A 12216-nucleotide genomic window follows, 5' to 3' on the forward strand; every position below is an offset into this window, starting at 1 on the left:
TCATAGAGGAACCTCTCAGAAGCAGATGAGGACAGGGTGGTGTAAATGTTCTTGAACTAAGATCCAAAATAGGGGCCCTTCCTGCTGTGGGGGGTACTGGGACCAGGCCTTTCCACTCCCTACTTGGTTTCTCCTTCCCAACCTTCGGATCCAGGTGGTCATGGATCTGAGTGCTCTTCTTTTTGAGCTGAACATGATGAACTGGTCGTCTTCTACTCCAGTGGACCTAACCCACTGTACTCCATCACTGGACATGGGAGGTTCTGGAGCCGAAATCCTTATGCTGGGGTGCTGAGGTGTGAGTTGATTCCAAGACTTTAGGATCCGTCCCTCCTTCTGAGCATTTTATAGCTCAACTAGATCTCTGTCTGCTTTGGATTTGAGTCAGACTACATCTTGTGACAGTCTTGTATCTGGGTTCACAGGTCCCAAGACGACAACATCAGGACTGGCTTTGGCCTTTGAAACTTTTGAAAAGCCTTTTCAAGAGAAGAGGTGACTTGCCTTCATTCAAATCCATCCTAGCCTTCTCTGTTGTCTGTAGCTTCTGCCCAGCATCACCCTATCCCTTCAGGACAACCAGCTCCAACAACTTCTGATTTATCCCAAGATCATCCCTGTCATGGAAGAGCACAGAAAACATATGCATAAAAGGAGGCATTTGAACTCCCCACAGGAGTCTTCCACTGATGACACTGACCTCAAGAGGAGGAAGGGTCCCCCATAGAAGATGTGTTATTTAGGGACATCCTTGAATTACTTAGAAAGTGGGCTGGTCCACCACTGCTTCTTCCAAGGACTCATCTTTTGCTTGAGGCTTTTGGATCTTGACCCATCCCCCATTCCCCACAAACCTATTAACATTCAGCGCTCACTATTAGGTAGGCCACACTGGAGCAAGTGGTCAGCTATATGTGCTATTGTGGAGGCAGCAACTGCTAATAACTCTTCAAGGAGAGTTCTTTTTTTGGCTAGGAGCCAGTCATTTTATTTTCCAAGCACTGTCTTTCCAACTCACCAGAGCCACCTTGGTATTCACAAAGTGCATACCAGTGATAGCAGCACATCTCAGACTGCAGGGGTTCTGGGTGCTGTTATCCAGATAACCGGCTTATAACTGCTGTCAGGAGAGATTTGTTAATTTAAGCCAGGGACTCCTTGCTCCACTTGTGCTCAGACTAGGAATCACAATCCAACAGATGAAGTCAAAGTTAACACCAGTCTAGGCCACAGATTTCATAGGATACCACATGAACACTACCTCACAGATTGACTAACTTCCAATGTCAAGGTTAGTCAGTCATTGCAAACAAACTTCACAGGTCTTCCCTCATCAAAATCCTCCAGTTAAGTCCACTCTGCATCTCTTGGGCTGTATGGCAGCATTCATCACTCTTGTCCTTCATGCCAGATTCAACATTGCTTTGAACACACTCAGTCCAGATGTCCATTCTTCATCCAATACAGTTTCTCATCAAACTCACTAGGATTTTCAAACAACATATTCAGTGATGGCTAAATTCTTTTCTGGTTTCTTTAGGCCATACTTTCATTCTTCTTCCCCATGGAGCCACAGTGACCACAGATGTTATGCTTCTGGGGGGAGTGCATCCTGAAAGAAAGACTCCTCAAGGCACATGGTCTCCAGCAGAGGCCATTCTTCACTTCAGTGTACTGGTAATGAGGGCACTCCTCCTAGTGTTGCTGGGCTTCTGGGACACACTTCTTTATGGGTGTGATAGCTATCCAGATGGGACGGTATGTCGATAGTCTAGTCTGGTACATCATCAAACACGGAGGAATTTGCTCTTACCCTTTGTCAGGAGGCTGTAAGGATCTGGCAGTGATTAATATCTTCCCAGCACTTTCTAATTGCAATGTATATCACAGGGAGATTACAATAAAGTGGTCCCTCAGTCAGCTAGTGGCTTCCATGATGTTTGGCCACTGGGGCCAGCTACAGTCTGTTTGCCACCCCCTCAGTCACCACATGCAGTAACCATTCTGGCCTAATTCCCTAAGAGGGATGCTTTGGTCCACAGATCTTTTCTGTGCTTGCCCACTGACTCCACTGATAACCAAATTTCTTTAGAAAGCTGTCTGGTGCAAGGCAAAGGTGATTATAATCGCCTCTTTATGGCCTCTTCAAAAATGTTTCCCCTTCCTGTGGCCACTTCTGGTGTTATCCATCCTTTGTGCCAGATCCCGACCCAGATCTGTTCTCACATGTTTGGCAAGTCTTACCCTGACATCAAATCTGTAAGACTGACTTCTTGGTTTCTCAGCTTCCAATGATGGCCAGGAATGCCAGGCATTCATCTAACATTATTCATAGCATATCTTCATCTCAGAAGCTTTCCTCCATGAAAGTTTACAGAAGTAAATGGAAGAGATTTTCTATATAGATTTTTTCCACTCCCTTAATGTCAGTTTTAGACTTCCTTGCAGTCCTTTCTCATGCAGGAGGAAGCTACTCCATGATAAAAATTCAACTGTCAGCTATTTCAAATTTTCATGTAGACAAACGACAAACCTGTTGCATCTCTGAAACTTTTGAAGAATGTTTTTTGATAGGTAATCTTCTCCTTTATCCTTCTGTATATGATCTTTTTCCACCTTGGAATGTTACTGTATTACAATCCTTGGCAAACCTCATTTTGAACCTGCAGCTACAGCAGACCTGAAATTCTTGTCTTGAAAATCTTTCTTGGTGGCAGTTACCTCAGCAAGGAGGATTTCAGAACTGCAATGCTTGTTCTGTAAACCACCATATTTTTGGCTTTTCATAAAGATAGGGTGCCCATCCCAACAAATCCTAATTTCCTTCCCAAGGTTGCTTCTGAGTCTAACTTGAATCAGACTGTTCACCTATTCACGTTAATCCCAGCTTCTCAAAGGTGGGTATCTCCTACATTTGTTAAATGTTCGTCTGTTACTTTATTTGCATCTTACCAAGGACCTCAGGAACTTTGACCATTTTTTTTGCCTTCTTTTCTGAAACTAAAGTAGGAACCAGCATCTACAAGGTCACATTGTCCAGGTGGTTGTCTGAATGCATAGTGTTTGTAGAACCAAGGGACTACCACTGCCTAAGAAACCTAAAGCACATTCAACTAGAGAGAAGTAACCTCTACTGATTTAATTTCTACAGTCACTGCTGGTACCTGTGCTGCGGCTACTTGGCCTACAGTGCACACATTTGTTTCTGATTACAAACTGGACATGCAGTCTAGGTCTTCATTTGGCTGCATCATCCTCCGGAACATCCTTCCATTTGTCCTCCCAGGGTGTGTGGTAGCTAGGGACTCTGCCACATTAGTTGAGATGGACAAAAAAGATAACTCTAGATCCATGTAGTCTCTTCCATCTGTTTGTCATCCTTGTTGCCATCCCCCATATAAATTGTCACAATCTTGCACTTTCGATTGATGGCATAGGACTTTCCTAGAGTCTTGACTTAATTGCAGGCTTTGATGCTGATCACTATTTCCAGCCATTTTTTTCTGTGTAGCATAAGCACTCTCTAGGCAGGCAGATTCAATCTGAGGAACTGTTGAGGAGGGGAATTGTTGGTAAGGGGAAGAGCTTGAGCACTGGATACAAAGTCCGAGTTGCTGGGATCTGATCTGGTCTACACGGAAATGAATTTTTTTCACTTTAGTGGAAACAGTCAGGGCCTTGACCATTTCACTCATTCCTTTGTTTACTGTTTCTTCATACGAGGACAGCAGGCAGCTGCAGTTCATGGTTTACCTTCTGATGATATGATATAAAAAGTTTCACCCAGAATATTCTTGCTGAGCCAGGAGGTTTTCTGAAGTCCAAGTTTATTGGTGTGCTGCAACGCAAGTATCCTGCAATAACAGTTTGCACTTAAACACATAACATAAAGCTCTGTAAGGATGACATTGTCCATTAAAACCTGGCCAAACAAAAGCTGCATGATTATCTTTGTGTAATAGCAGATCATTCTTTAAAAGAAAAGAACTGAAACATGATTTATTCTTTTATTGTTTTATTAAATGTAGGTCATGTTTAGACCTGTATTTTCTAGGATGACATTTTTCCTTTCCCTCTGCTGGCCTCACCAGTTGGTGTTGGAGCAGATTTTAACGCTGCGATTAGTAAGTAAATGGCTCCACTTGCTTTAATTCCAGAAAATTCCTCATTTTTCAGGAGCCTGTTACATGACATAATTGCTGCTGTTATGTCATCCCTTATCCCTTGTTCTGAGTCATTCGCCTGAACTGTTTTTTTTTTTTTTTACATTCCTGTAAACAAAAGATTTTTATTAGTTTCTATTTTAGTAACCAGTAACTGATTATAAAAGTGGCTGAATAAATAGAATTACATATTTTCAGTATAAAATTAACTGTATGAAAAAAATGCTGTAGCAAAAGTAACAGTAATGAGAGATGTCTTTTTAACTATTTGTCTTTTATTGTGACCAAAACTTACATTAAGTGGTGGTTTACGTTTACAGGTACAACATGCACTTAAAAAACCAGAAAAGGCTTTGGAAACATTAAATAAAGCCATTGCAATTGACCCCAAAAACCCACTATGCAAATTTCATAGAGCATCTATTCTATTCGCTAATGAGAAATATAAGGTAAGCCCAGTAAAATCCTTTGGAAATACTAATATTGTGCAGTACTGAATGATGGCATGCTTCCCGTAGACTATTTTGTTGACAAAGTTGGAAACTGCTATATATGTTTATGTGTATATATTTTACCCACTTGCATACATATGTATATTTAAGTTGTATGTGGATGGGTGAGCTTTTTTGGTCGACATGGGACTTTTATTTCACAGTACGTCAAGTACTGATTAGTCGAAGTGTAGAAAGTGGAAAAAATGGAACTTGCCCCACTCCTTGCAGGACCCTTGTTAAAGCACATTCTGTTGCTTCAGTGTGTTTTGAATCACCAGCTCAGAATTTATGGGTGTGTGAGTATATACTGAATTATCAAAATGCAAATGCATCAAAACTCAAGTGATAAAATGCCAGCATTTTGAAATCCAGTACTTCACAAAACTCAAAGGATGTGAAGTTAAAACAATTGCAAAAGGATACACTGAGTTGAGGGCCAAGGTTAAGGTTAGCACATGATAGTAAGGTGGGCATTGTTTATTTGCATGCTCTGAAATTGTTTCAGAGTATGGGCAGAAGTCTTTTTCTTGCTATCTGTATCTGCTGAAGTTTTGATTAAATTCAGTACATACACACACGCATATGTATATGCGTTTGTGTGTGGATTCGTATCACTTCACTGAAAGACCATTTCATTGACACCCATTTCACTGAGACCAAATCACCTAAAACTCATTTCACCTATAATTAATTTCACTGACAAGTAGTACTCTAAGGCAAGTCAAAGGTATATGTCCTTTTCCTCACTGTAGTGCGATCCTGGTGTTGGTATATATAGTTAGCGGGGGTGTGGGGGGCACAGCCCCCCCACCTAGTTGGGTTTTACCAAGTAATGTAAAACAAAACCAGACAACAGAAAAACAAATTAAGTGGGGGCCTGCATCTCCCACACCCCCCAGTGTGGGGGATTGTGTCCCCCCCCCCCACACCCCCCCTAACTATATATACTAACACCAAGATCGCACTACAGTGGGGAAAAGGGCCTATACCTTTGACTTGCCTTAGAGTACTACTTGTCAGTGAAATGAGTTTTAGGTGAAATGAACTTTCAGTGAAATTAACTTTAGGTGATTTGGTCTCATTGAAATGGGTGTCAGTGAAGTGGTCTTTCAGTGAAGTGATGTGAATCCATATATGTATGTATGTATATGTATGTATATCTGTTCGGGCTTACTCTGGTATCAAAGGTGGTTTATAACTTGATGTTCTTATGCTTTTTTTTTTTTTTTGTGTGTCTTTCGGCTTTTCCCGGTTAGGGGTCGCCACATCGGAACTCTGGTCCGCTAATGATTGGCAGTTGATTTTTACGTGCTGAGTTGCCATTCCTAACGCACAACCTTCAACGAAGGTACGCCCATTCACGCATGTCTCCATGCAGAAGACGCTCTAGCTGAGAGTCGAACCAGACAGCGTTTTACTGTGAGGCGACAGCGCTATGCTACGAGCCAAAAAAGAAAATGTACAGTTATTTGATGTGAAGGTGTATTAGTGTACTTACTCATAACACACACTAATGTATATTATATTCAGAATCTGGATAATTATGTGGTCAATATAGGCTTAAGTATACTGCTTGTACAGTGGCATATTAATTATTCTTGATAAATCATCTTTATCCCAGTATTTAGGAGGAAGGCATAGGGGACACTAAATTATGCAGTGCTATGATGTGGAGGTTCCCTGACTTAGAAGTGAAGGCTTTGCAGTAATTTGCTTATAGAATTATTATTTTGTTCAGCGATAATTATAGCAGGATATCTTAGTATCTGTAGCTTTTTATACTTTGTTATTATAGTAACTAGAATTTCTAATGAGATGTTTTATACTGTCATGACTTGAGTCCTTGTGCCTACTGAAATTTTAAGTTTAAAATGAAACGTACATCTGTCTGTGTGTATGTGTGTATATATATATATATATATATATATATATATATATATATATATATGTGTGTGTGTGTGTGTGTGTGTGTGTGTATATATATATATATATATATATATATATATATATATATATATATATATATATATATATATATATACACACACACACGTATGTACGTATATATATGATATCTTAGTCACCATTCATCTCATCAGGGTCTAGGATCCGAGCCAAGCATACTTTAGACAACAGCTTAGCTTAAGCTCCTCCCCAGTGATGTTCTGCTGCCGTTCACTCAGCTCCTCATGGTTTGTAAGTAGGTGTAATTTATCTTGGGTTTTTCTCTCTGTCCCTGTCTTCAGGTTCTTGATCTTTCCTAATTTAGTGTCCTCCTAGTTCATTTTCTGATTCCCTGATCTATTCCCCCTTCCATTATTTTACCGTTATCTGTTTGGTGCTCTTTTTGTTTCTGTCAGGGCTGTTTCATTTTTTCTTTCTTGTATTTGTTTTACTGTTTCTGCTCTTAGTTAGCTTCTTGTGCTTGGACAGATTTTTTGGACATATTGGACCTTGGATTGTTTTTCTGGCTTGTGATTTTGTCTGTCCCTTGGGTTTTGTTTGCCATTGGTCTTCTCCATGTCAGAGAAACCTTTAGGTTTTAAGAGGTGCTCCTCGTGTGATCAGAAGATGCCTGTCTCTGACTTGCACAAGGAGTGTCTCTCGTCTCGGCGGCGACCATCTGGAAGTTGAATGTGGCATTTGCGCCACGTTCAACCCCAGAGCCATCGTTGACCGCGGAAACAAGCTTTCATTGAAAGGCTTGGTTGGGGGGGGGGCTTTTGGTCAAAGAAACCTCGACCAAACCGGGCTCTTCTGGACATAAGTAAAAGGACCCCTCCTCTGTTTCCTCAGGTGAGGTTCCTTTTAAACGACCCAGGCTGTCGGATCAGAGGTCCCAGGATCTGACTCCAGCCTGTGCGATGTCTGAGCAGAGCGCCTCGGATCCAAGGACTTCTAGGGAGTCCACTCCCGGATCCAGAGCCTCAGATTCCAGGCCATTGAATCCAAAGGTTTTGCCCTCGAGTCCCAGAGCCAAGGTTCTTACCCTGAAGCGTTTGGATCTGAATAAGGATAGACTTGGTACAGATCCGACCTTCTCAGATACAAGTGTTTCGAGACCTGTTTCCTCGGATTCTTTACTGTACTCTGGGCCGAGTCAGCCGCATCCCAGAACGGTGCAGGATCCCGTTATTGTGGAGGAATTTCCTATGGAGCCTTCTGGTGGGGAAGAGTTGTTTACCCACCCCCCGCAAGGCCCATTCTCCAGATCGCAGGAGGAGATCCTTAGGGTCTCAGCACGGTTCTCCAGCTGAGGTCCTTCATCTCCTCCCAGTCTTCCAGGCGCATTCTCCCTGTAGACATTGACAGGATGATGAGGTCCTTCTTAAAGGCTCAAATTGAGTTGGGGCTGTTGGCTTCCCCAGCCCACAGGCCCAGGGAACCATCTCCCACTACTCACTTACCTTCTACTCATCCGACCTTACATTAATTGGATTCTCAGGGGCCAGTGCGTGGTGTGGAGGCAGTTGAGGTATCAGGCCTCCTTGTGGTTCCTACCACATCAGGATCAATGGCCAGTTCTGTTTCCATTCCACCAGGAAAGGCGGGGCCACTGGTTCGGGTTGCTGCCCTGGAGTCTGTGGGGGCAGGTTCCGGTCTGAGGTTTTCATACTGTTCTCTATTCCTCAGTGCTTTGGCACTTGACAGCTCCAGGTTGGCTCTGTCCGGAGTGTTGGGGGGGTCTACCAGGGTCAGCTCCCTCTTCTGTTGTGGCGCTTTCAGCGGGAGAGAGAGAGCAGGGCCTCAACCAGTCACTCTGTGTTCCGGGCAGTGGAAAGATCCCTCTCTGCAGTCAGAGTTGCCTCCCCCACTCACTGTCTCCCTTCCCAGCCCCAGAATTTGAGTGGACCCACTCATCTTGCTCCTGGTCAGCCCATCCAGTCTAGCCTCCAGGGGGGATTCCCCCCGTAGGGGTCCCTTCCTCTTCTGAGTCTTCCCGTCAGACCCCATGGAGGAAGTTCCTCAGAAGAAGACATGCAAGAGGAGGCATCTTGACTCCCCTATAGAGTCCCGAGGACACTGATGCCGATGAAGGGGATGGGTCCTCAAGGTCGCCGCCTGTGTCTCCTTTGGAGACATACTGGAGATCCTTAAAGCTAAGGGTGGCAGGTCTGCCCAGCCCCTGTCCTCTGAGGAAGCCCCGTTTCTGGAGGCTTTCGATGTAGGCCCATATACTTGGGTGTCCCACCTGCTGAACCTTTAATCAGTCTTGTTGCCAACAGGGCTTGGAAGGAGCCAGATACCATAGAGCCAGTGCCCAAAAGAGCTGACAAATTTTTAACCCCCCCTTCAGATAAAGCATTCTGGTCCAAGGTGGTCTCAGTTGATGCTATATTGTGGTGTCTGCCGCCACCAAGAAAGAGCTGGCAGAGCAGAATTAGTCTCTCCACCCTCCCAGTCGTGAATCAAGAGCTCTGGACAGGTTTGGAAAATGGGTGTTTGCATTGGCTTCTTTCAGCCTGCGAGCTTTGAATTATCTAACTCTTAGGACGGCGCAGTGGTGCAGCGGTAGCTTTGTTGCCTCACAGCAAGAGGTTCTCTAGTTTGATTCTCGGCTGGGGTGCCTTCTGTGTGGAGTCTGCATGTCCACCCTGCATTCGTGTGGGTTTTCTCCGGGTGCTCAGATTTCCTCCCACATTACAAAGACATGCTTCTGTAGTATTTCTCCATGGGCCTCCGCTGAAAATTGGCTTTGTTCCAAGTCCGACTTTCCGGTTAACAAATGTTAAATAAATACATTTCACCTGTCTCCAGAGGGACTTGATTAAGAAACTTTCAACTTCCCACGTGGAGTCCATGCCTGAGGAGGAATTTGTCTGTTTCCCCCATGCTGGCCACTCTTACTTCTATACCCAACTCGTCCACGAGGTTAATCTCCAATGTTGCAGAAGGTTCCTCATGGGCAGCCGGTACAGGCATTGCCATCAGGTGCCATGCCTGGCTGTGTTTATGCAGGTTTACAGAGGCCTTCAAAACATCTTTCTCCAATGCCCCCTTTGATGGTTCCACTCTCTTTGGACCCAGCATTAAGGAGACTTTAACTTGCAGTGAACAGGAAGGGAAGACGCTGTCTGGATCAAATTTTCTAAACCCCCCCCCCAAGGTCCTTTTCTAAGACCCAAAAGAGGAATAGGAAAATGTGGTTCCACAAGGCACAGTCTTCTTTTCATGAAGTTCAAGACGATTCCTCTTCCAGGGGATGGGGGAGAGGTTTCAATGGCAGATGTCACCCCAGAGGCAGAGGAGACCCGCAAAATCAAGGTTTCAGGGAGCCTTTCTCTGAGAAACCCTTTTAATGTCCCTGAGGCATTGCCCGACTGTCCCACCCTGGAGGCAGTCAGGGGTCACTTGCCTTTGCACCCTTTAGTCTGGGCAAGTATGACAAATGATCAATGGGTGCTAACAGTTGTATCCAGGGGCTATTGCATTTCCTTTTCAGAAACCCCTCCAAAGAGCAGAACTCTCCCAGACACACCACCCAGTCAGAGTTAACCCGCCTGGAGGTCTCCAACCTCCTTCAAAAAAGAGCCATCCAAAAGGTCCCCACAAGACGGAGAGGATCCAGAACTTACTCCCGCCTTTTTAGTACCCAAGAAAATGGGGGACCTGCATCCCATTTTGGACCTCAGCCTACTTAACCTATTTGTCAAGATGTCCAAGTTTCGGATGGACACTGTGCATTCCATTGTGCCTCTTGCACAGCAACGACTGGACGTGCTCGTTGCATCTCCAGGATGCTTACTACCATATCAAGATAGACCAGCAGTCCAGGAGATTTCTCCGCTTTTGCTTGGGAGCCTATCATTTTCAGTTCAGCGCCTTGCCCTTTAGCCTCAACACAGTCCCCCGGGTGTTCACCAAATGCATGGCAGTGGTGGCAGCTCATCTTAGGGCTGCAGGGACTCTAGGTGTTTCCCTACCAAGATGATTGGCTACTTACAGCCCCCACAAAGCATCTACTGCTGGAGAACACAAGTTTCCTGCTTCGTCTCTTCGATCAGTTGGGGATAACAGTGAATCTGGCCAAATCTTCCTTGATCTCGTCTCAACAATTGGAATGCATAGGCACTCAGTTGGATGCCACCTCGGAGGTTGCATCTCTTCCTCCCCGACATGTGCTTCGTATTCACTCTCATGTTCAGGTTCTTCTGGAGCAAACTTGTCCTCCAGTGTCACACATTCTCAGGGCTCTAGGTTCCATGAGAGTGGCCATTTATCTCATTCCACTTGCAAGGTACTGCATGAGATTACTGCAGTGGACCCTAGTGGTCCAGTGGTTTGCTCTGTCTCATCCCCTGTCAGTCCCCATTCGTCTCACTCCAATTTGTCGGAAACACCTTTTGTGGTGGATGCATTCCCCAGACCTCCTAGCAGGCAGGTCTCCCCTCCCCAGTTGTCATGGTCACCATGGATGTTTCCCTTCTAGGGTGGGGGGGGCAGTTTCAGGGGAAGACTGTCCAAGGTCCTCCTTCGGAGACCAAACTGCACATAAACGTTCTGGAGATGAGCAGTCCTATCGTTGCAAGCTTTTCAGGATTGCCTCCCTCTGGGGACAATAACAATTCACATGTATAACAAGGCTGTTGTGTGTGGTACATAAGCAAGCAAGGGGACACGCATTCTTATCTACTCTGTTGCGAGGCCATGAGGGTTTGGGAATGGGCGATGTCCTTGGGGCACGTTCTGATTGCAGTGCACATTCCTGCAGCATCATATGTGCTGGCAGACAAGCTGAGCAGGGGTATTCTGACCCTTCACGAGTGGTCCCTGAATCCTGTAGTGGTGAAGCAGATTTTCCATTGGTGGAGCCAACCGAGCTGTGATCTGTTTGCATCCCCCTTCAATCACAAATGCAGCAGTTACTTTGCCTTGATCCCCCCAGAGGGGGAGTCCCCCAAGAGAGCACTGACTCGCACTTGGCCTCCGGGTCTCCTTTATGCGTTTCCTCCGTTACCCTTAATTCCCAGAGTTCTTCAGAAAGCCAGATGCCTCAGGGCACAGTTGATCCTTATTGCCCCCTTCTGGACTCGGCAAGTGTGGTTCCCCCCTTATGGTCTCATCTGAAGCACCCGCCTTGGGTACTCGATCTGATTCCGGATCTAATCTCCCTTCCATCACTACTCACTACTACTGCTCCCAAATCTGCAGACCCTTCATCTGACAGCGTGGTTTGTCCACTTCCAGTGATTTTGGCTAAGTCCAGGCTAACATTGCCAGTGAAGGATATTATCCTTGCTTCCCAGAATTCCTCCACGAAGAAAGTTTACAGAAGAAAGTGGAATAGATTCTCCATTTGAGAAAAAAATTGTAATCTCGATCCCTTTTTGGCTTCCATTCCTGAGATTCTGCTTTTCTTGGCCTCTCTTTTTAATGTGGGCGCCAGTTTCTTGACTGTCAAAGTTCAATTTGCAGCAATTTCCAGTTTTCATCTCAGCATCCTACCTTTTCTTCTCGGCTCTGCAAAGTCTTTTTGAAAGGTATATTTTTGTTACACCCTCCCTCCGTCAAGGACCCTTCTCCCCAGTGGAATCTTTCTTTGGTGCTGCAATCTTTAA

General features: G+C 44.9%; 1 protein-coding gene across 1 annotated transcript in view; it reads left to right on the forward strand.

Annotated features, from left to right (window-relative positions):
• The window catches only part of CDC27 (cell division cycle 27), a 2763676-nt gene that overhangs the window by 2133325 nt on the left and 618135 nt on the right, over positions 1 to 12216 (forward strand). The window contains exon 21 of the mRNA XM_044055179.1: positions 4484 to 4612. Within this exon, the coding sequence (XP_043911114.1) occupies positions 4484 to 4612 (129 nt within the window). The remainder of the gene's footprint in view (positions 1 to 4483; positions 4613 to 12216) is intronic.

The sequence above is a fragment of the Protopterus annectens genome, chromosome 13.part0 (genome assembly GCF_019279795.1).
Source record: "Protopterus annectens isolate FY-2018-M chromosome 13.part0, PAN1.0, whole genome shotgun sequence".
Taxonomy (NCBI): domain Eukaryota; kingdom Metazoa; phylum Chordata; order Ceratodontiformes; family Protopteridae; genus Protopterus; species Protopterus annectens.